The sequence below is a fragment of the Ahaetulla prasina genome, chromosome 8 (genome assembly GCF_028640845.1).
Source record: "Ahaetulla prasina isolate Xishuangbanna chromosome 8, ASM2864084v1, whole genome shotgun sequence".
Taxonomy (NCBI): Eukaryota; Metazoa; Chordata; class Lepidosauria; order Squamata; family Colubridae; genus Ahaetulla; species Ahaetulla prasina.
The window spans coordinates 87,176,778-87,200,197 of NC_080546.1; the positions used below are offsets into that span (position 1 = coordinate 87,176,778).

The 23,420-nt window shown below is 41.2% G+C and overlaps 1 protein-coding gene across 1 annotated transcript in view; it reads right to left on the minus strand.

The window, feature by feature from the left end:
* ARAP2 (ArfGAP with RhoGAP domain, ankyrin repeat and PH domain 2) overlaps positions 1 to 18,845 on the minus strand; it is an 87,369-nt gene extending 68,524 nt beyond the window's left edge. Inside the window, exons 1-7 of the mRNA XM_058192502.1 lie at positions 18,629 to 18,845; positions 17,645 to 17,819; positions 15,287 to 15,421; positions 7,455 to 7,599; positions 4,763 to 4,865; positions 2,276 to 2,474; positions 1,788 to 1,851 (exon numbers count right to left, since the gene is read on the minus strand). Of these exons, the coding sequence (XP_058048485.1) occupies positions 1,788 to 1,851; positions 2,276 to 2,474; positions 4,763 to 4,865; positions 7,455 to 7,599; positions 15,287 to 15,421; positions 17,645 to 17,819; positions 18,629 to 18,736 (929 nt within the window). The 5' untranslated portion in view covers positions 18,737 to 18,845. The remainder of the gene's footprint in view (positions 1 to 1,787; positions 1,852 to 2,275; positions 2,475 to 4,762; positions 4,866 to 7,454; positions 7,600 to 15,286; positions 15,422 to 17,644; positions 17,820 to 18,628) is intronic.
* Between the last annotated feature and the right edge of the window lie 4,575 nt (positions 18,846 to 23,420).

Here is a 23,420-nt window from a genome sequence, read left to right on the forward strand (position 1 = left end):
GCAGTGTCCTTCCCCCAGGAGTAGAGAGGGAATGGGGATTTTGCAATAGCCTTCCCCCAGGAGCAGGGAAGGAATGGGGATTTTGTAGTATCCTTCCCCTGGAGTGGGGAGGGAATGGGGATTTTGCAGTGTCCTTCTCCCAGGAGTAGGGAGGGAATGGGGATTTTGCAATAGCCTTCCCCCAGGAGCAGGGAAGGAATGGGGATTTTGCAATATCCTTCTCCCAAGAGTGGGGAGGAAATGGGGATTTTGCAATATCCTTCCCCTGAAGTGGGGAGGAAATGGGGATTTTGCAGTATCCTTCCCCTGCCATGCCCACCAAGCCACGCCCACAGAACCGGTAGTAAAAAAAAAATGGATTTCACAACTGCACTTGACCAAAGCCACCATACCTAAAAGTCATGAAAACAGGAGGCACAAAAGCCAGAGAAAGCTCCCTCAGGAAACGAAACTAAGTTGTTAAGGGAACAAAAGGACAAAAGTTGGGTCTGAGCAAGCAGTTCTCGACTTACGACAGCTTATTTTTTTTTGACCAAAGTTACAACATCCCTGAAAAAAAAGTGACTTAGGATCGTTTTTCACACTTACGACCATTGCAGTATCGTCGTGGCCACATGATCAAAATTTGGATGTTTGGCAACTGCCTCATATTTATGACAGTTGCAGTGACCAGGAGAGAGGGGCATGCGAGCCCACCCTCCCGCCAGACCTTCTGACAAATAAAGTCGATGGGGAAGCCAGATTTGCTTAACAACCGTGTTACTCACTTTAACAGCTGCAGTGATTCACTTAACCACCCTGGCAAGAAAGTTCGTAAGGTGGAGCAAAGCTCACTTCACAAGTATCTCAGCGAGCAACAGCAAGTCTGGGCTCAATTTCGGTCATAAGTCGAGGACTATCTGTAATGGATGGAACCAGGTTTATGAACTTTGTGTATCAGAATTCCACTGCCTGGTTCCCAGCAAAGGTTTTACTTCTAACCGTATAGACTCAATACGATTTTGGTAAACGCAGTCCAGTGCTCTATTTCTATGAAGTTTCTATTTCACAGCCCTTTCAAGAGAATTAAGCAGTCCTCTGAGAATATCCAAAGCATCTGTTGTGGCTTGTCAGCCCCTCCAGGAACCGAATCAGAGGAGGCAGCGTGGGAGTTAGGATCAGCATCACGGCAACCTGAGAGCTCCGAGTGGAGAAGAGGGAATAGAGCTGGCAGAGAGAGAGAGAAGAGACAGAGCCTGGGCCATCTGTCAGCCCTAGATGGAGAGTCAACAGCCCCCAGGTCTGGAGGTGGCTGATGAGGAAGAGGAGGAACAGCTGGGCCCAGTGTCTGGTGCGCGGATGCACAGAAGGCAGAGGAGAGGAGAGCAGTGGAAATATATGGGCCAGTCCTTGAGACAGAAGAGTCACCGCTGCTAGTGAAGCCACACCCTAGCGCTGGGGATAAGAGGCAGGGGGTGGAGATGAATAGATGTGGCAGACAACTATTTATTTTCCAGCCGGAGAGACTTATTAGCCTGCGTTGAGAGAGAAACTTTTGGCTGGGGCTGCTGGCACTCCTAATAAAGGAATTATTATTTAAATACAGAGAGTTTGTCATGTTTGGGGAGCTGGGTCAGAACAGCATCAAGGCAGAACTATCTCCATCTGTCTTGAAAGTCTTCTAAAGCTACGTACCCACCCACACATCTGCAAATGGATATTTGCCAGGATTTCTAGCAAATCCCTCCAACTGGTTTCCTCAGCCCTCACCCTTGTCTTGAGCACCTACTGTAGAATGTACAGCTTACCTTCCTTTCTCGACCAGTAGCAGAACATCTGTTTTTTCTCCATTTTGGATGCAGCTGCTGATCGCTGAAACATGAAAGGCAGAGCCGTTTGCAAACTTAAACAAATCTGCTTTTTTCCTAAGTGCACGAAATCTGTAGGAAACTTACGCACAATGAGGGTTGGAAATAATCGATTTTTAATAGCCATTCATCTCAGGACAAGAGAAATTAGCAAGTAGGAAAGAGGAAAGAAGCAGCTGTCAGGCCCAAGGAAAAGAGAACGAAGCAATTTTGCAGGTTGTAGAGACCACTCCCCTCAGGTCGCTGTGGGTAACCCTGGGAGACAACCTTGAGAGAGATAAGTCTGGAATGTGCATCTGTCTTTGGCAGCCATGCTGTTTCATCGGTTTCCCATTCCCCTTACCTATGGCAACTCGAGAGCAGGGATGCTTTGCGAGTTGACAACTGTTATGAAAACAATCTAATATTTTTTTTCTTTTAAGTCTTACTTAACTCCTGGAGCCGCCTTAGATGCATTGAATTCTCTTGCGAATTTTCCAGTTCGAGGCAAAAATACAAGCTGGTCTTCTCTAAAGCAAACCAGCCTTTTTTCCAATTATCCAAGTCCTGGCAATCCTTGTAGAACAACTGGCCAATGACATCAATTTCTCTTTCATGAAGACCTCTGGCCAATTCAGGTACGAAGTGCTATTTCGAACAGAAACGAAAATTAGTACAAAGATTTGAGCCAAAGTTCCTGCTTAGAATTCAAAAGTTCAAGAGAAGGCTACAAAATCTTCTTCAAGTACTTTTCGAAACAGAAAAGTTAGAATTTTGGCTCAAGAAAGAAAAAAATAAATAAATCTTCAGGTGGTGAAGGAAGGAAAATATTTAGGAATCTATTTAATAGCAAGACGTGCAACCATTGAAGAAGATAATTATACAAAATTGATGCAACAAATTAAATGAGATCTGGAGAAATGGAAGAACTTGCAATTACCGAATGTGGGAAGAATAGCTACTATAAAAATGAATATATTGCCAAAATTACTTTTTTTTTTTTGTTTCAAACAATTCCTATAAAATTAGACCAAAAAAAAAATTCAATGAAGTGAATAAATTAATTTTAAAATATACAGTAGTGGTCAAAATTGTGGAAACCTTTAGGGGAAAATGTATTTTTGAGGTTTGATGGCTAATAACACCACTTTTTTTTTTTTTTTTGAGTTTCAAGATAATCCTATTCCACTGCTGGAATGGCCTGGGAATAGCCCAGACCTTCACCCAATGGAAAATCTAGGGAACCAACGAAAGAAACTTGTTAGTCAGAAGCGACCCAGCAATAAAACCCAATTAATAGAAGCAATTCTTCAATCTTGGTGTCACATTATAACAGCTGCAGAACTCAAAGACTTGGCTCACTCCATGGAAAGACGTTGTAAGGCCGTCATTCATGCTAAAAGTTGCCCAACGTAGTATTCACTGACATGATGATCATTTTTGTCGTTTTTTCTACGTGTTTCACTTTTCTTCTGTATATACTGTAACTGCTATTCTAACAGCCAATCCTTCATAAAAGTTATTGCATTACATTCTTGATTAAATTATCTTTCCATTGATACCTAATTTTATGGTACTACTCCCGGAAAAAAAAGTGGTGTTCTTAGCTAATTTTAGAAAATACACTTTTCCCAAAAGGTTTCCACAATTTCGGCCACTATTGTATTTGGCAGGGGGAAAGAGCAAAAATAAGATTGAAAATGCTACAAGAATCTAAAAAACAATGGGGGTTTTGGGTTACTAGATTGGGAGCTTTGCTATCACTGAAAGAGGGAATAAATCGGAGACATATAAGATTATTACTATTGGAGGAACATGATTTTCAACTGGGGTGACATGCTTTTTTGTGGGAAGAATAAAATACCCAGATACTTCCAAAGACATTATATATAAAAAAAATCACTATTTATAGCGTGAGAAAAAGTTGAAACAAAAAATTATAGGAAAATACCAGTCGGGCTTTCTAAGATGGAAGCATTGATACATCCAAATGTTATTAACTTGGAAAGAATTGTAACATATAAAGACATCTTAAATGAAGATGGGAAATTAAAAATGATACAGGAACTGCAAAACCAAGGAACAGACCTAGCATGGTAGACATACTTGCAAATATAATCAAGATACGTGAAAGACGCCGAGACACAAGGATTCTATAAAGAGCCAAGAGTACTTGATTAGATATTTTTAGGGACGGATGAAAAATTAATAAAGAAAATATATAATGTCTGTGAAGTTCTAAAATGAAAGATGAAGACGGGAAAGAAACGATGATAGCTTGGGTAGTGGTGAAATTCAAAAATTTTCCCTACCAATTTTGTGGGTGTGGCTTGGTGAGGGGGGATCATGTGACTAGGTGGGTGTGGCCAACTTTTTAAAAAATTCTTAGTATTTTTTAACTAAAAATGTTTTTAAAAACTTCCGACAATCAGCTGTGACAATCAGCTGTGCCACGCAACTGTCAGAACCTCTTTTTTTTTTTTTACTTTTTTAAAGCATTTTTTTAGTGCCTGTTCGGGTGAACCAGTAGCATTTTTTACTACCGGTTCAGGCAAACCAGCCTGAGCCGGTAGCGTTTCACCCCTGAGCTTGGGCAAAAAGCCTTGGATATACCATGAAAGAAAGAAAACATCTACTCTTAAAATGGCTTCTACCTGTAAAAACTTGGGTGGAGTTTCTTAACTCAAGATTTTTTTGAAAAAAAAACCCTAGATTTTATTTATGTTTAACCGCACCGTTTCTTAAAAAGCAACAAGAACCGTTGCCATTAACCAAGAAAACAATTTTACTTCTTTGCGATCTAAATTTGCTTCCATTAAAAAAAACAAAAAAAAACCCGCTTTGTCTGAGATCTCCTTGTTAAAACAAAAGTGTTTTCTCTCCATTTCCTTTAAAGGTGTCTGTTTTTAACGTGAACAGATAATTACCAAAATTACCTTAGCAATTGCCCGAGTCCATTTTCGTTGAGAATTCGCCGTGTCGGCTCCGAAGAGAAAGGCACGTTCTGACAGTAAGTAGACTTCAAAAGTAAACATCGCTCTAAAATTGCCAAGGAGACGATGAATCAAATTTATGTAGCATTAGCTTTACAAAAGGAAAACAATAAGGGGTACAGTTTGTTCTCAGGACTTATTCCTCTTGCCTTGGAAACGGACTGCAAGAGTTTTTTGCCCTCTCAAGTGCTTTACTTGTGTTGCATTTGTTTGGAAGATAATGGGGAATCAATATGCATTTGATAGTCTAATGAAGAATTTTTCTATTCCAGCTGGAATAAATAGAGGGGAAAAAATAAGAATTTCACATCTGGGCAAACCTACGGCGTCAGGAGGTTCCGCCTTACTTGGACACAGGCAGGGGAGAAATTGCTAGAGGTGCTTCTAATTATTCCACCTCCTTATTTGTTAAAAAAAAAAAGATTATTTCATACACACAGAGCTAACACCTTTCAAATCTGTTTTGCCTCCCGGAACAAGTACCCCCGGAGCTATCAGAGATGAGGATCCTGCCTTAAAAAAAATTGACAGGAATATCCTCATACCTCTGGAAAAGTTTGACATTTTTACAAGCTCCACCGATTTAAAAAGAGCAATTGAATACCAAGGAATTTTAAATTTCACTACATTCATTAAGAGTAAAGTTTTATTGGGAAAGAGCAAATTCAAAGTCTTCACACTGCCTATAAAACACAAGGATCATTTCTCAGAAGATCATTCATTCATTCATTTGTTTATTCATCCATCCATCCATCCATCCACTCTCACTCACTCGCTTCATTTGTATATTGCCAGACCTGCCATGAACTCTTAAACCTACTAATTTTAAAAGACCAATCAATATCAAGTAATTTTAATTTCATTGTTCATTAAGAGTAATGTTTTATTGGAAGAGAGAAAATTCAAAGTCTTTATGCTGTCCATAATGTGTGAGTTTAATTTCTCAGAGCATTCATTCATTCATTTACTCACTCACTCACTTCATTTATTGATTCATTGATTCAGATCATTCATTCACTGATTCAGATCATTCATTCATTGATTCAGATCATTCATTCAGATCATTCATTCATTCATTTACTCACGCCATTCATTGATTCGTCAATTCAATCATTGATTCATTCATTCATTTACTCACTCACTCACTCACTCACTTCATTTATTGATTCATTGATTCAGATCATTCATTCACTGATTCAGATCATTCATTCATTGATTCAGATCATTCATTCAGATCATTCATTCATTCATTTACTCACGCCATTCATTGATTCGTCAATTCAATCATTGATTCATTCATTCACTCACTCACTCACTCACTTCATTTATTGATTCATTGATTCAGATCATTCATTCACTGATTCAGATCATTCATTCATTGATTCAGATCATTCATTCATTCATTTACTCACGCCATTCATTGATTCGTCAATTCAATCGATTCATTCATTCATTTACTCACTCACTCACTCACTTCATTTATTGATTCATTGATTCAGATCATTCATTCACTGATTCAGATCATTCATTCATTCATTCAGATCATTCATTCAGATCATTCATTCATTCATTTACTCACGCCATTCATTGATTTGCCAATTCAATCATTGATTCATTCATCCATTGATTCATTCATTGATTCCATTTCATTCAATCAACCGTCAATCAACCAGTGCAGTGGTGAGATCCTACCGGTTTAACAACTGGTTCGCTGAGGGTGCGCGCCAGATGAGCACTCGCATGCACACTTTGCAAAAAATTAAACTTCCGCGTTGCTGAGAGCAAGCAAAACAGCTGAGGAGCAGCAATCCACTTTGCTGCCCTGATCAGCTGGGCTTTGAAAGCAGAAATATAGGTAAGTATAATGCAGGAGTAGACAGGCCTGTTTCAAAGAGAGAACCAGTTCATTCATGGCTGAAAGTCAGAGCAAACGGTTCTCCCGAACCAGTCCGAAACGGTAGAATCCCACCACTGAAGCAGTGGAACTCAGAAGTTGTAGGTGCTCCATCACTGGAAGCTTTCAAAAAGAGACTTGACAATCATTTCTCCGGAATGGCATAGAGTCTCCTGCTTGAGCAGGGGCTGGACTAGAAGACTTGCAAGGTTCCTTCCAGCTCTATGATTCTGTGTTCTATTTCCTTATCTTTGGATCGGCAGTGAACTTCCAGCAATTTACAATGAGAAATCCAGAATTAAAACTTCCACAGTAAGAATGTAACAACCATTATAAAAAGTTATAAAAACAACAACAACAACAGTGATATCCATTGTCATCGGGGCACTTGGTACCATGTCCAAGAATTTTACAAAACACATCAAGAAATTGCAGCTTCCTGCAAAAACACCAGCGGAACTGCAAAAAAACTGCATTACTCGGAACATCATATATCTTAAGAAGATAACTTGGTTGATCCCTAGGATGCTGGCAGCAACCCGTATCAATCATGAGCATCAGTTAAGCGTATTTGTGACACATTTTTAGATGTTCAGTTGACTGAGTTTCATGTTTAATGAATAAAAGATAATAATAATAATAATAATAATAATAATAACAACAACAACAACAACAACAACAATAATATCAACACCGACAGAGAAAATCGTTAACGAAAACCAACAAAGACCCCATACTTACCCCATGGGTAAGGTGTCTTCCGACTTATGAATGACAAGACAGATGACTTCACCGATGTCCAACGTCCCATTTGGGGTGGCCATCTTCTCATTCTCATAGTAACTCAAAAAGCCGCTTTCCAACACGCACCATCTCTTACTGCACTCTATATTTAAAGATGGATTTCTTTATTAACTGGAGCGTTAACCATTATCACAGAACAATTAGCAAATAATTCATAATGGGAACAGGGATAGCCAACGGAAGTTTTTAGATGAATCTTGCAAAACTTCAATCTTCCATCTGCCTTTACCCAAAGGTTTCCGTGATTGAGTGATGCGCATCAAATTTGCTAGCTGTTATTTTCGAAATGGGACAACTCATCCCGGCCAACTCATCCCGGCCAACTCACCTGCCCAACTTAATGAGGACAACTCGCCACAGGACAACTTGTTGCAGGAAAATTTAACATGGGATAATTTAACATAACTACACTGTTTTCCATCACTGTTTCTTCAACTTTGTTTTAATTTTTGTCATTCCCATTTCATTCTGTCCCTCCTTCAGTGTCCTTGTTTTAATAACAGAATAACAGAGTTGGAAGGTCTTTGTTGTGTCTGCGCCCACCGAGCTGGGCCCCCTGCCAGAAAGTGACTTGGAAAGTGAGGGGGAAGGGCCGTCAGGACTTACTTCGGGAGCACCGGCTTCCCTGGCTCAGCTCCAGGAGCCAGAGGCAGGCCAAGTGGAGGAGATAACGAGGCCTCCGTCCCCTGACTCTTTCCCCCCCAAGGCCACGCCTCCAGACCCAGCTGATGGCAATCAGGCCTGGCTGGACCCTAGGTTTCGTAGGCAGGAGAGGCGGGAACAACAGAAGTAGGGGTGGGGCAGGCCTAGGAAGTGCTGAGTCATGGAGCCACACCACACAGATATAAAGGCAGCAAGAACTGCTATGCCTCTTTGTAGCAGGCAAATCAACTGCTTAACTAAGAGCTGAAGTACTGTTTGATTCATCGGCGTCGAGGGAGATAACAGAGACACTTGGCAGATGCTCCCTAGTTTGCTGCCAGAGCTGCTAGTGCCGGCTAATTAAGCCATCGCTCGGACGGAGGCGAGGGGGGACAGACCAGTCTTCTAGTCCAAACCCCTGCCCAGGCAGGAAACCCTATACCACTTCAGACAAATGGTTGTCCAATCTTTGCTTAGAAACTTCCAATGTCGAAGCATTCACAACTTCTGGAGGCAAGTCGTTCCATTGTCCGCCACTGTTTCTTCAACGTTATTTTAATTTTTGTCATTCCGGTTTCATTTTGTCCCTCCTTCAGTGTCCTTGCTCTAATGATTCTATTCCAAAATTTCTTTTATATTAGTGTAATTCTTGTATACTTCAAAGAAATGGTAGAACAGAATCCTTAAAGACAGGGTCCCGGTGGAAGGACAAAATGAAATGGAAATGACAAAAATTAAAGTAATGTCAAAGAAACAGTGGCGGGTAAAAGATCAGGGTGAGTAGGCTACGGCAAGCTGGCTGCTGTGAGTTATCCTAGACTCGTTATTTTAACTTGGAAAGGATTCTGTTGTTAATGAACACACCATTTTGCAAAATTATTTGCAGACTTGGAGGCTACATTCTGCTGGGTAATTTAAATTAATTGGGTCATAATAGCAATAGCACTTAGACTTATATACCACTTTACAGTGCTTCACAGCCCTCTCTAAATGGTTTACAGAGTCAGCCTATTGCCCCCAACAATCTGGGTCCTCTTTTTACCCACCTCAGAAGGATGGAAGGATGAGTCAACCTTGAGCTGGTCAGGATTGAACTCCAGACTGTGGGCAGAGTTAGCCTGTAATGTTGCATTCTAACCAGTGTGGTACCATGGATGGATGGAAGGAAGGGAGAGAGGGAGGGAGGACTACAATAGACTTATACATCATTTCATAGTGCTTTATAAAAAGGTAAAGGTTCCCCTTGCACATATGTGCTAGTTGTTGCTGACTCTAAGGGGCGGTGCTCCTCTCCGTTTCAAAGCTGAAGAGCCAGCGTGGTCATGTGGCCGGCATGACTCAACACCAAAGGCGCACAGAACACTGTTACCTTCCCACCAAAGGTGGTCCCTATTTTTTCTACTTACATTTTTACATGCTTTCAAAACTGCTAGGTTGGCAGAAGCTGGGACAAGTAATGGGAGCTCACCCCGTTACACAGCAGCACTAGGGATTTGAACCGCTGAGCTGCTTTATAGCCCTTCTAAGTGGTTTATAGAGTCAGCCTGTCATCCCCAATAATTTGGGGCCTCATTTTACCAACCTCAGAAGGATGGAAGGCTGAGTCATCCTTGAGCTTGGTGAGATTCGAACTGCCAAATTTCAGGCAGCCGGCAGCCGGCAGAAATAGCCTGCAGTACTGCACTCCAACCACTGTGCCACTGTGGCTGACTAATAATGCTTTTAAAAATCCAGTCCCCATTCAGGCTGGGAATTCAAATAAGACAGGTAAGCATACCGAGACACCTAACACAGAATGCATAAAAGGGGAGATCAGATGAGCATAGATTACCGTATTTTTCAGAGTATAAGATGCACTTTTTTCCCTCCTAAAAGAGGCTGAAAATTTGGGTGTGTCTTATACTCTGAATTTAGCTTTTTCAAAGCTTTTTTCAGCCCTAACGAGGCACTAGAAAGTGAAGCAATCTCTGTGCTTTCCCTGATCCCTCCGACTCTCAGCTGTGCTTCAGTAGCTTTTTTCAGTGAAGCGATCTTCCGTGCTTTGCCTGCTCCCTCCGACTCTCAGCTGTGAAGGTTTTTTTTCAGCCCTAACGAGGCGCTAGCGAGTGAAGTGATAATCTCTGTGGTTTGCCTGCTTTTCTCATTGCTTCTCTCTCCAAAGAATAGTTTTTATTTATTTATTTATTTTTCGTATTTATATACCGCCCTATCTCCCTAGGGACTCAGGGCGGTTTACAGGCAGATAAAAATACATATAAATACAAAATAAAACATCCATTAAAAAACTTATTCCAAATAGCCAAATAATTAAAAATAACAATATACATAATAAAACCCATTAAAACCAATTTAAATTTAAAATCTAAAATCTAGTCCAGTCCTGCGCAGATGAATAGATGAGTTTTAAGCTCATGAAAGGTTCGGAGGTCCGGAAGTTGACGAAGTCCAGGGGGAAGCTCGTTCCAAAGGGTGGGAGCCCCCACAGAGAAGGCCCTTCCCCTGGGTGTCGCCAGACGGCACTGCCTAGCTGATGGCACCCTGAGGAGTCCCTCTCTGTGAGAGCGCACGGGTCGGTGAGAGGTATTCGGTAGCAGCAGACGGTCCCGTAAATAGCCCGGCCCTATGCCATGGAGCGCTTTGAAGATCATTACCAAAACCTTGAAGCGCACCCGGAAGGCCACAGGCAGCCAGTGCAGTCTGAGCAGGAGAGGTGTTACGTGGGAGCCCCATGTAGAGAGCCCCATGTAGAGAGCATTGCAGTAATCCAGACAAGATGTCACGAGAGCGTGAGTGACCGTGTATAGGGCATCCCGGTCTAGAAAGGGGCACAACTGGTTGTGCTTTAGAAGCTGTTTTTTATCCCCAAGTAGGGGATAAAAATCAACAAACTAATGTGCTGAAACTGACCAGACTAAGGACGCTAGCCAGATGAATACCTGGTAGACTAGGAATTTTCCCCCCATTTTCCTCCCCAAAAACTAAGCTGTGTCTTATACTCATTTTTTTTTTAATTATTTATTTTGTCAAGCATGTCTTTTATGACAGATAGTAGTGTAAACATAATTATAAATACATGTAAAAGATGCGAATAAAAGAAAACATTAGGACAGGGACGGTAGGCACGCTGGTGCGCTTATGCACGCCCCTTACAGACCTCTTTGGAATGGGGTGAAGTCTACAGTAGACAGAATGGGGTGAGGTCTACAGTAGGGGCCTCTGGTGGCTCAGCAGACTAAGTCTGTCTGTTATTAACACAGCTGCTTGCAATTACTGCAAGTTCAAGTCCCACCAGGCCCAAGGTTGACTCAGCCTTCCATCCTTTATAACAGGGGTGTCCAAACTTGGTCCCTTTAAGACTTTTGGACTTCAACTCCCAGAGTCCCTCAGCCAGCAAAGCTGGCTGAGGAACTCTGGGAGTTGAAGTCCAAAAGTCTTAAAGGGACCAAGTTTGGACACCCCTGCTTTATAAGGTAGGTAAAATGAGGACCCAGATTGTTGGGGGCAATAAAAGTTGACTTTGTATATAATATACAAATGGATGAAGACTATTGCTTAACATAGTGTAAGACGCCCTGAGTCTTTGGAGAAGGGCGGGATATAAATTCAAATTTTTTTTAAAAAAGTCTAAGGTTGAAGTTTTGGGGATTTGGGGAAGAAACCACAGAGTCAGGTAGTGCCTTTCAGGCGTTGACAACTCTGTTACTAAAGCCTTATTGTTGTGTCTTGTCCGCTCTCACCGCAGCCGGGGTCTGCTTATCTGCTCCCGAACACGGAGGAATGTATGCCTCCCGGCCCCAGTTCTGGCTCCATGCCCAGACAAGCTGCAGAGGAGGGGGCACCTCCTGGTCCCAGCCCTGGCTCCATGCCCAAGCAGGCTGCAGAGGAGGGAGCATCGCCCGGCCCCAGCCCTGGCTCCATGCCCAGGCAAACGGAGCAGCTAGACCCCTCCCCCTCCTCCACAGCATGTGAGCCTGAGGAAAGTTTACTTCCAACAACAGCTGATTGGAGTGACCCTCGGATCAGAAGATTGGATAGGCGGAGGCAACAGAAGGAAGGGAGGGGCAGGCCTTAATGAGTGCTGAGTCATGGAGCCACACCCCATGGCCTATATAAAGGATCTGCTTTCTGGCAGTCTCTGAGTCAGGCAAAGTCGAACTTATCTTGCTGAAGTCACTTACTGGTCTCCTGCCTGCTCTGAGGACTTTGCTAGGACTTTGGGCAGAGCTGCAGAGGCAAGCCTGATTCGGATTTCCCTGACCCGGCCGTCAGCGGAGGAGTGGGACATGACACTTATTTTCTTCAGTCTAGTTTGGATTGGTTTACCATGAGTTTGTATTAATTGTGTGCTCGTGTATTGTTTTGGTTGAAGCTGAAGTATTCATTGGCATAGTACATAAAATCAGATGATTTAATGTACTGTGCTTAGGTCAGACCGAAGACGGGGAAGTTCTAAGTTTTACTCTGAAAAATAAATTTGACTCCGAAAAATACGGTAGGTTTTTGGTGTTTTTTTTTGCATTTATATCCCGCCCTTCTCCGAAGACTCAGGGCGGCTTACACTATGTCAAGCAATAGTCTTCATCCATTTGTATATTATATACAAAGTCAACTTTTATTGCCCCCAACAATCTGGGTCCTCATTTTACCTACCTTATAAAGGATGGAAGGCTGAGTCAACCTTGGGCCTGGTGGGGCTTGAACCTGCAGTAATTGCAGGCAGCTGCTGTTAATAACAGACTGCATTAGTCTGTTGAGCCACCAGAGGCCCTGTAAGTAAAGTAAAATCTTGCCTGGATCTAAAATCAATATTTGCACATTTCACATCTGATATCCTGAACCTATGTATTTTACATACACCTCTGCACCAAATAAAGTTCTTTGAACTTCCATCCCTATCGGAAATAATCAGATTTGTAAATTAAGCCCATTACTTCGCTTCCTATCTAGGCTCATTTACAGTAAGTAGCCAGGGCAATTTCAACCGAAGCTCTCAACTTAATCAAGGGGATGTTTTGGTGGTTAATGTGAATAAGGTTAGGAAGGCTTATTCCCTTCCTTTTGTTATTTTTAAATAGCCTCGTTGAAATGACGCAGGGGTATGTGTGTGTGTGTGTTTTTTTTAAAAAAAGAAAAGAAAAGAAAAACAGAGGCTTTTAAAAGCTTCATATTGTCGTCGCCAATTGCAAACGTACAGAAACTGTCAAGACGCAAAACACGAGAGATAGGGAGACAAAAAAAAAAGGATAAAAAGAGAAAGAAAACGTACGCAGAAAAATAAGGCAGCCTCTGAACTCAACCAGAAATGAAAACCGCGGGGAAACAAAATTGCAGCTTGACAGAAGCTGGTTGCAAAATAAAAGGGTTTGAGTGTAGAGCAGCCAAAAGCTAAAAGTGGTAGCTCTTCATCCCAACCCACCACAAGGGATGGAAAGAGAAGTCAAGACTAGGGTCAATCTATTTTACGCTGATGGAAGACAAGCTATAGCGTGAAGGGGAGGGGAGTAAAAAGAGCCTCGAAAAAAATCATCCCACAAAATGTATTCCGATCAGATTTGTAATAAATAAAAACCAGGCAAGATTTCCTATTGAGGTAAAACTGATCAATGTTACTTATTATGTTCTTAAAATGCATAAGGAAAGAAGAAAACTGTAGCTATTCCTTCCTTCCTTCCTCCCTTTCCTTCTCTTCCCTTCCCTCCCCTTTCTTGCTTTCTTTCTTTCTCTTCCTTTCTTCCTCCTACCCTTCCTTCCTGCCTTCCTCTCCTTTCTGTCCATGCACCCTTTTTTCTTTCCTTCATTCTTTTCTTTCTTTCTTTTTTCTTTCTTTTTTCCTTTTTTCTGTTTTCTTTCTTCAGTATCTATCATCTTTATCTCTTAGTTAATCTCTCATCCATCCTACATATATATCTATCATCCATCTGTCTGTCTGTTTATCTATCTATCTATCTTCTATCTCTATCTATCTATCTATCTATCTATCTATCTATCTATCTATCTATCTATCATCTGTCTGTCAGTCTATCTATCTCTATCTATCTTCTATCTCTATCTAACTATCATCTATCTATCTGTCTGTGTCTATCTAGCCATCTCTATCTATCTATCTATCTATCTATCTATCTATCTATCTATCTATCTATCTATCTATCTATCTATCTATCTATCATCTGTCTGTCAGTCTATCTATCTCTATCTATCTTCTATCTCTATCTATCTAACTATCATCTATCTATCTGTCTGTGTCTATCTAGCCATCTCTATCTATCTATCTATCTATCTATCTATCTATCTATCTATCTATCTATCATCTGTCTGTCAGTCTATCTATCTCCATCTATCTTCTATCTCTATCTATCTAACTATCATCTATCTATCTGTCTGTGTCTATCTAGCCATCTCTATCTATCTATCTATCTATCTATCTATCTATCTATCTATCTATCTATCATCTGTCTGTCAGTCTATCTATCTCTATCTATCTTCTATCTCTGTCTATCTAACTATCATCTATCTATCTGTCTGTGTCTATCTAGCCATCTCTATCTATCTATCTATCTATCTATCTATCTATCTATCTATCTATCTATCTCTTCTATATTTGTCTGTCTGTCTGTCTGTCTGTCTATCTCTATCTTCTATCTGTCTGTCTGTCTGTCTCCATCTTCTATCTCTATCTATCTATCTATCTATCTATCTATCTATCTATCTATCTATCTATCTATCCATCCATCCATCCATCCATCCATCCATCTATCTAATCATCCATCCATCCATCTATCTGATTTATCTCACCACAATAACCTGATAATGGCCACTGTTCTGTTTTGCGGATTTTATCATTGGAACATTTTAATCCAGGCTGCCTGTTGATTTAATAGCTGCAGCAGTTTTATGTCTCCCCCCCGCCCCGTTTAGTTGTTTAGTTGTTGTTGGGCGGCCAAAAGAATACAAACAATCAAATGAATGAATAAATAAAATATTAGGTAGGGATATGTTTTCTATTGCAGACCACTTTTCTCCTTCTTCATCCTTGGCTCAAACTATGGTTTGTGAGAGCTAGCATCTGACCAGTATAGTACCAGGATACTCAAGCCATAGATAAGGAAAAACAAACAAACCCAACATACCTTCCTTAATTTTTCTTTCACTAGACAGCTTGGAAGGGTTGATGGAAACCATGTATAAATTATCATAAAGAAAGGATGGTGAGGGTGAATCAGGAGAGGAAGTAGTGTTGGTGCGGTCATCACAGTGGGAAAAATCTATAAAGTAATGAAGAACTATTAGTGGTGGAAGTTAAATTTCATATCATTGCTTAAGACTACCATATTTTTATTTATTATTTATTTATTTATTAATCACACTTTTATACCGCACCTTCTCCCGTAGGACTCAGGGCGGTTCACAGGCATATTAAAAGACAGTATAATAAATAAACTTTAAAACCCAATTAAAACTAAATATTATCATAGCCAAATCACTAAAAACAATACAAAACCTGTTAAAAACCCATTAAAATTTACCTTAAAAAATTTTAAATTTAAAATTCAAAACCCCAAAGTACCAAAACCCCAATTAAAATTTAATAAAACTATTAAGCCAGTCCCGCTTGAATAAATAAGTGTGTTTTCAGCTCACGGCGAAAGGTCCGAAGATCAGGTACTTGGCGTAATCCAGGGGGAAGTTCGTTCCAGAGCGCAGGAGCTCCCACAGAGAAGGCCCTACCCCTGGGGGCCGCCAGCCGACATTGTTTGGCGGACGGCACCCTGAGAAGACCCTCTCTGTGTGAGCGTACGGGTCGGTGGGAGGCATGAGGTAACAGCAGACGGTCCCGTAAGTACCCGGGCCCTAAGCCATGGAGCGCTTTAAAGGTGGTAACCAAAATCTTAAAGCGCACCCGAAAGACCACAGGAAGCCAGTGCAAGCCACGCAGGATTGGTGTTACATGAGAGCAACGAATTGCTCCCACTATTACCCGCGCAGCTGCGTTCTGGACTAGCTGCAGCCTCCGGGTGCACTTCAAGGGCAGCCCCATGTAGAGAGCATTTTCGGAGTATAAGACTCACCTTTCCCCCCCTTAAAAAGGGGTGAAAATTTGGGTGCATCTTATACACCGAATGTAGCCCCGCCCACCCACTGGCCCCCACCCTCTGCCTTCCAGCAATTTACCTCCTTGCAACAAGCAGCAAGAAGCAGCAGCAGCCCATTTTAGTTTCAGCACAGCCTAATTAGCAGAAGTTGATTGTCTGTTGGATCGGCCTCCCAACTCACCTGTTTCAGGCTGCAGGGATTGCCATGGCCTATTGCTGCATGGACCTCTGCTGCTTGCTGCAAGGAGGTAAATTGCTGGGAGCAGATTTTTTTTTCCCTTGTGCTAATCAAGCTATGCTGAAAATGAAAATGAAAGTAAAGCAGGCTGTTTGCTGTTTGCTGCAAGGAGGCAAAATTGCTGGGAGGCAGAGGCATATTTTTTCTTCTTCTTTTCTTCACCAAAAAAGGTAGGTGCGTCTTATAGTCCAGAGCGTCTTATACTCCGGAAAATACGGTACTTGCTCTGAAGAGCGGAAGCTGGAAAGCTTAGGTTGATGCAGAGTACCAGACCTACTTAGAATTTGGTGGAGAGGGAATGGGGATTTTGCAGTATCCTTCCGCCAGGAGTGGGGAGGGAATGGGGATTTTGCAGTATCCTTCCCCTGGAGTGGGGTGGGTTTATCGAGGTTTGTTTTTGTAAGCACCCAGATTCACTGTGATGTGGGTTGTCCTATAAAATTTTCTTAATATATAAATAATAAATACATGCTTGCTCCCCTATTTGTGGGCACCTGATAACCTGAAATCGGTGTCCGCTGAATTATACACAGACACACAACCCCTATTCACAGCCCAACACTGCATCTGCTAACCAGAAATCGGTGTTCATTCAATTGTACAATTGTACACAGACACACCACCTCTATTCACAGCCCCACACAGCACCTGCTAAACAGAAATCGGTGTTCATTCGATTGTACACAGACTCACAACCTCTATTCACAGCCCCACACAGCACTGCTAACCTGAAATCGGTGTTCATTCAATTGTACACAGACACACAACCTCTATTCACAGCCCCACACAGCTTCTGCTAACCAGAAATCGGTGTCCACTGAATTATACACAGACACACAACTTCAATTCATAGCCCCACACAGCACCTGCTAACCTGATATCGGTGTTCATTCAATTGTACACAGACTCACAACCTCTATTCACAGCCCCACACAGCTTCTGCTAACCAGAAATCGGTGTCCACTGAATTATACACAGACCACACAACCCTTATTTCACAGCCCCACACAGCTTCTGCTAATCTGAAATTGGTGTTCACTGAAAGAGAGAGAGAGGGAGGGAGGGAAGGAAGGAAGGAGAGAGAGAGAGAGAGAGAGAGAGAGAGAGAGAGAGAGAGAGAGAGCCCCTATAAGGCACACGCTACCTGAAAACTGTACCTGAAAACTTATTGTGGTGGAGGAATTCCATTTGCAATCTCTGTCCAGATTTTTTGGCTAACAAATATGGGGTGCTGAACACAGGATCACCCGTGGCGCACATCACGTCAGCTCCACTGAACAGCAACATCATGGTCTCCAAGACATCCGGCTTAATAACTGCAGCACACAGCGCCTGATCACAAAGATGAAAAGGATGAGCAGAATGCCAGAAGAAGAGATTGACGTTTCTTAATTGAGCGGGGTCACTCCTCGAAGACAAGAGTGAGCCTACAGAAAAGAGTTATAGTCACCATGGTGGTCTTTGGCTGAAGAGATTGTAAATAAATGCTTTTAAAAGGCTCCTCTGACAATCCCAGCTGAGTTGCCTGATCATCCGAGTCTTTTGTTTTCTTTTAAAAGCATTTTTTTTTTGCCTTTAAAAGAAAAAAAAAGCCTCTGACGATCAGGCAACTCAGCTGGGATCGTCAGAAGAGCCTTTTAAAAGCATTTTTTCTACAATCTCTTCGGCCGAAGAGGTTGAAGGAAAAATGCTTTTAAAAGGCTCCGACGATCCCAGCTGAGTTGCCTGATCGTCAGAGGCTTTTCTTTTAAAAGCATTTTTTCTGCCTTTAAAAGAAAAAAAAAAGCCTCTGACGATCAGGCAACTCAGCTGGGATCGTCAGAAGAGCCTTTTAAAAGCATTTTTTCTACAATCTCTTCGGCCGAAGAGGTTGTAGAAAAAAATGCTTTTAAAAGTAAAAAAAAAAGAGAAGAAGTTGGCCACGCCCACCCAGTCACATTACCCCCACCACCACCAAGCCACGGCCACAGAACCGGTAGTAAGAAATTTTACATTTCGCCACTGGCCGTGTCCCATTTAATCCCAACGCATAGCACAAGATTCTCCATCTCACAAACATTTTAGAGTTGTTGTTTTTTTCAACAACAAGCAAAAAGGACCCCAAATTCTTTCCCATCCTCATCATTTCCACCAGCAATTACCTTATTTAACTCATCCTTGGTTTTAGACAGCAGCGTGATTTTTCTGAATCTCCCTTCTTTGTATTTTTGGGTAATAAAAGTTAGCCTCTTATCAGCCGGGGCATCCATTTGTAATTTTTCATCTGGTTGGAGGTTACCTTCCCAAAAGCTATTGGACCTTTCGTTGCCTATCACAATAAAAAGCTACCAAAAAAAAAAAAAAAAAAGGAAAATCCATTAATCAGAGGGTGGAAAAATGAGATTAAAGGAGTTTGGAAAGGAACTTTTTTTTTTAATATATTTTTTTTATTTTATTCAGAAAATAAAATTAAACCAAAACGTAGGTAGTCCTCGATTTACGACCACAACTGAGCCCAAAATTTCTGTTGCAAAGTGAGACCGTTAAGTGAATTTTGCCCCGTTTTAGTGAATCACCACAGTTGCTAAGTTAGTAATACGGCTATTAAGTGAATCGGGCTTCCCCATTGACTTTGCTTGTCAGAAGGTCGCAGAAGGGGACTACATGACCCCGGGATGCTACAACCATCATAAATGTGAGTCCGTGGATTCCATCAGGCTCTGAGCTTTAAATGCAACCCTTCAGGATTTAAGATGGGATCCAACCTCATCTTTTTAATCACTCGGCAGTTTTAGTTTTCTGATTAACAGATTAACAGAGTTGGAAGGGACCTTGTAGGTCATCTAGTCCAACCCCCCACCCAAGCAGGAGACCCTACACCATTTCTGACAAATGGCAGTCCAATCTCTTCTTGAAAGCCTCCAGTGATGAAGCTCCCATAACTTCGGAAGGCAACTTCTGCTCCATCAATTGATTGTTCTCACTGTCAGAAAATTCCTCCTTATTTTCAGGTTGAATCTCTCCTTGTTCAGTTTCCATCCATTATTCCTTGTCTGGCCTACAGTTGCTTTAGAAAGTAGCTTGACCCCCTCGACTCTGTGAAAGCCCCTCAAATATTGGAAGACTGCTATCATGTCTCCCCTGGACCTTCTCTTCACTAGACTAGCCATGCCCGGTTCCTGCAACCATCCATTGTATGTTTTAGCCTCCAGTCGCGTAATCATCCTGGTTGCTCTTTTCTGCACTTTTTCTAGAGTCCCAACATCTTTTTGATAGTGTGGTGTTCTGTCTCCTTCCCCACTTCGGATTAACAAGCTGGCCTTCAGCCAATGGATTCACGGCTCTTATCAGTCCTGGCAGAGAAATCACAGCTGCCTGCCAAAGTTCAAACAAATGACTCATGTAGCAAGACTTTCAGCTCTTTTTGAAACAGTTCAGCTAAACTTTTGCTTCCCGTGGAGTGAGAGCAGTCCCCAAAGCTCCTTATATATCCTGTGGTATACCCTTTGATGATGCCGCCTCTCCATCTTCTGAAGCGCGGTCAATCCAAGCTTGATTATTATTATTATCAGCTGGGCCTGAAGGCATAGCCTGGGGAAGGGAGGAATCAGGGGATGACGGCCTCATTACGTCCTCCAACTGGTCTGGTTCTGGCTCCTGGAGCCGGGCCAAAGGAATCGGTGCTCCCGAGGTAAGCCTTACCGGCCCTTCCTCCTCACTCTTGGAGTCACTTTCGGGCATGGGGCCAGGTTCGGGGACTGGAGTCACAACAGTGTGGTGACCAAAACTGGACCCAGTATTCTAGTTATTGTTCATTTTAAGACAGAAAAAATCTTCAGAATCACAAGTCCACCAGTTGCTGGGTGGGAATTCTCTGAAATCCATTTAAAACAAAATGAAATCCCATCATTCCAGCTTTGTAAAATCTTAATTTTTTGCAATACGCAGCAAAGAGGTGATTCCGGAGTTGTTTCTGCCAGGCTTTGTAAATGTGAAAGCTTTGTGAAGTTGACTTAAAGAAAAGCTTTGAAGTTAATTAGAAAGAGGTTCTTGTGTGTGGGGAGGAAAATCTGCCTTGTTTACATATCAATTGTAAAGCAAGACTTTGAAAGTCGATTAGTAGAGCACAAGATGGCTACTTTAAAGGAGATGTTTGATTGCTTGAACTTTTACATTCTTTACCGCAAACAAAAGTTACTTTTGAAGACGATGAACAAATAACCTCTGGAGAAAATTGAGTTGGGTGCTAAGGTGGATTTCAAAATTACAACTTAAAAGAACAAGACGGAAATCCTGGACTCACACGTACAATTGGATGATGGTTTAAAAAATGGGGATAAAAAGATGTACAAATAATGAACATCGCAACAACTTGGACTACCCTTTTAAATGGAAATGTAAGAGATTTACTTTTAGAAATTACAAAGGTGATGCAAGGATATTAGAAGAAAAAAGGAGTGTGTGTGTGTGTGTGTGTGTGTGTGTGTTTGTGTGTGTGTGTATATATAGTGGGTTTTTTCCTATCAAAGCAACCTGGTCTACCCAAGTTGGTTCGATAGGAAAAAATCCACTTAATCTTTCCCCTGGTGCAGCTGACAAAGTGAGGAGAACCTGTGGCTTAGAGGTTAATACACCTGCCTAATATGCAAGCAAGCCCAGGTTCGAATCCAAGTAAGGGTATGGCTAGCTGATGCTAGGCTAAATAGCTTGAAATAGATCTATACTAGTCTCCCTTTATTTCTTTGTCAGCAAATATAAATTTAACACTATACACACACAGAGATATATACATATATATATATATATATATATACATATACATATATATATATATATATATATATATATATATATATATATATATATATATATATATATATATATATGCACCTTTTCTACAGTTTCTATACCATGGAAATGAAAACTGGATGCAATATTCCAAGTGTGGTCTTCTCAAGGCATTATAAAGTGGCATTAACACTTCACGTGATCTTGATCTGTTGATGCAGCCTAGAACAGAGTTGGCTTTTGGGGCAGCTACAGCAAACAGCTGGCTCATCCTTAAGTGATTGTCCACTAGGACTCCAAGTTCCCTCTTGCAGTTCCTCTTGAATTTCATGTTGTTAGAGAGCACCCAATATGCAAGCAAGCCCAGGTTTGAATCCAAGTAAGGGTATGACTAGCTGATAAAAGCTAAATAGCTTGAAATAGATCTATACTAGTCTCCCTTTATTTCTTTGTCAGCAAATATAAATTTAACACTATACACACACAGAGATATATACATATATATATATATATATATATATATATATATATATATATATATATATATATATATATATATATATATATATATATATATATATATATATATATATATATATATATATATATATATATATATATATATATATGCACCAAGACAAATTCCTTGTGTGTGTGTGTATAGTGGGTTTTTTCCTATCAAAGCAACCTGGTCTACCCAAGTTGGTTCGATAGGAAAAAATCCACTTAATCTTTTCCCTGGTGCAGCTGACAAAGCGAGGAGAACCTGTGGCTTAGAGGTTAATACACCTGCCTAATATGCAAGCAAGCCCAGGTTTGAATCCAAGTAAGGGTATGACTAGCTGATAAAAGCTAAATAGCTTGAAATAGATCTATACTAGTCTCCCTTTATTTCTTTGTCAGCAAATATAAATTTAACACTATACACACAGAGAGATATACATATATATATATATATATATATATATATATATATATATATATATATATATATATGCACCAAGACAAATTCCTTGTGTGTCCAATCACACTTGGCCAATAATAATAATAATAATAATAATAATAATAATAATATTATTATTATTTATACTGTGGTGACCAAAACTGGACCCAGTATTCTAGTTATTGTTCATTTTAAGACAGAAAAAATCTTCAGAATCACAAGTCCACCAGTTGCTGGATGGGAATTCTCTGAAATCCATTTAAAACAAAACGAAATCCCATCATTCCAGCTTTGTAAGATCTTAATTTTTTGCAATACGTAGCAAAGAGGTGATTCCGGAGTTGTTTCTGCCAGGCTTTGTAAACGTGAAAGCTTTGTGAAGTTGACTTAAAGAAAAGCTTTGAAGTTAATTAGAAAGAGGTTCTTGTGTGTGGGGAGGAAAATCTGCCTTGTTTACATATCAATTGTAAAGCAAGACTTTCAGCTCTTTTTGAAACAGTTCAGCTAAACTTTTGCTTCCCGTGGAGTGAGAGCAGTCCCCAAAGCTCCTTATATATCCTGTGGTATACCCTTTGATGATGCCGCCTCTCCATCTTCTGAAGCGCGGTCAATCCAAGCTTGATTATTATTATTTATACTGTTGTGACCAAAACTGGATGCATATTCCAAGTGTGGCCTTACCAAAGCATTATAAAGTGGCATTAACACTTCACGTGATCTTGATCTGTTGATGCAGCCTAGAACAGAGTTGGCTTTTGGGGCAGCTACAGCAAACAGCTGGCTCATCTTTAAGTGATTGTCCACTAGGACTCCAAGTTCCCTCTTGCAGTTCCCTCTTGAATTTCATGTTGTTAGAGAGCACCCAACATTCAAGTCTGTTAAGATCCTTCTGGATCTTAAGCTTATCTTCTAGAGTGTTGGCTATAGTGTTGATTTTATTGTCATGTATTGTACTGTTTTTAGCTGGCTGTTCACCACCCTGAGTCCTTCGGGAGAAGGGCGGTATAAAAATTAAATTATTATTATTATTATCAGCTGTGTCTGAAGGCATAGCCTGGGGAAGGGATGAATCAGGGGATGACGGCCTCATTACGTCCTCCAACTGGTCTGGTTCTGGCTCTTGGAGCCGGGCCAAAGGCATCGGTGCTCCCGAGGTAAGCCTTACCGGCCCTTCCCCCTCACTCTCGGAGTCACTTTTGGGCATGGGGCCAGGTTCGGGACTG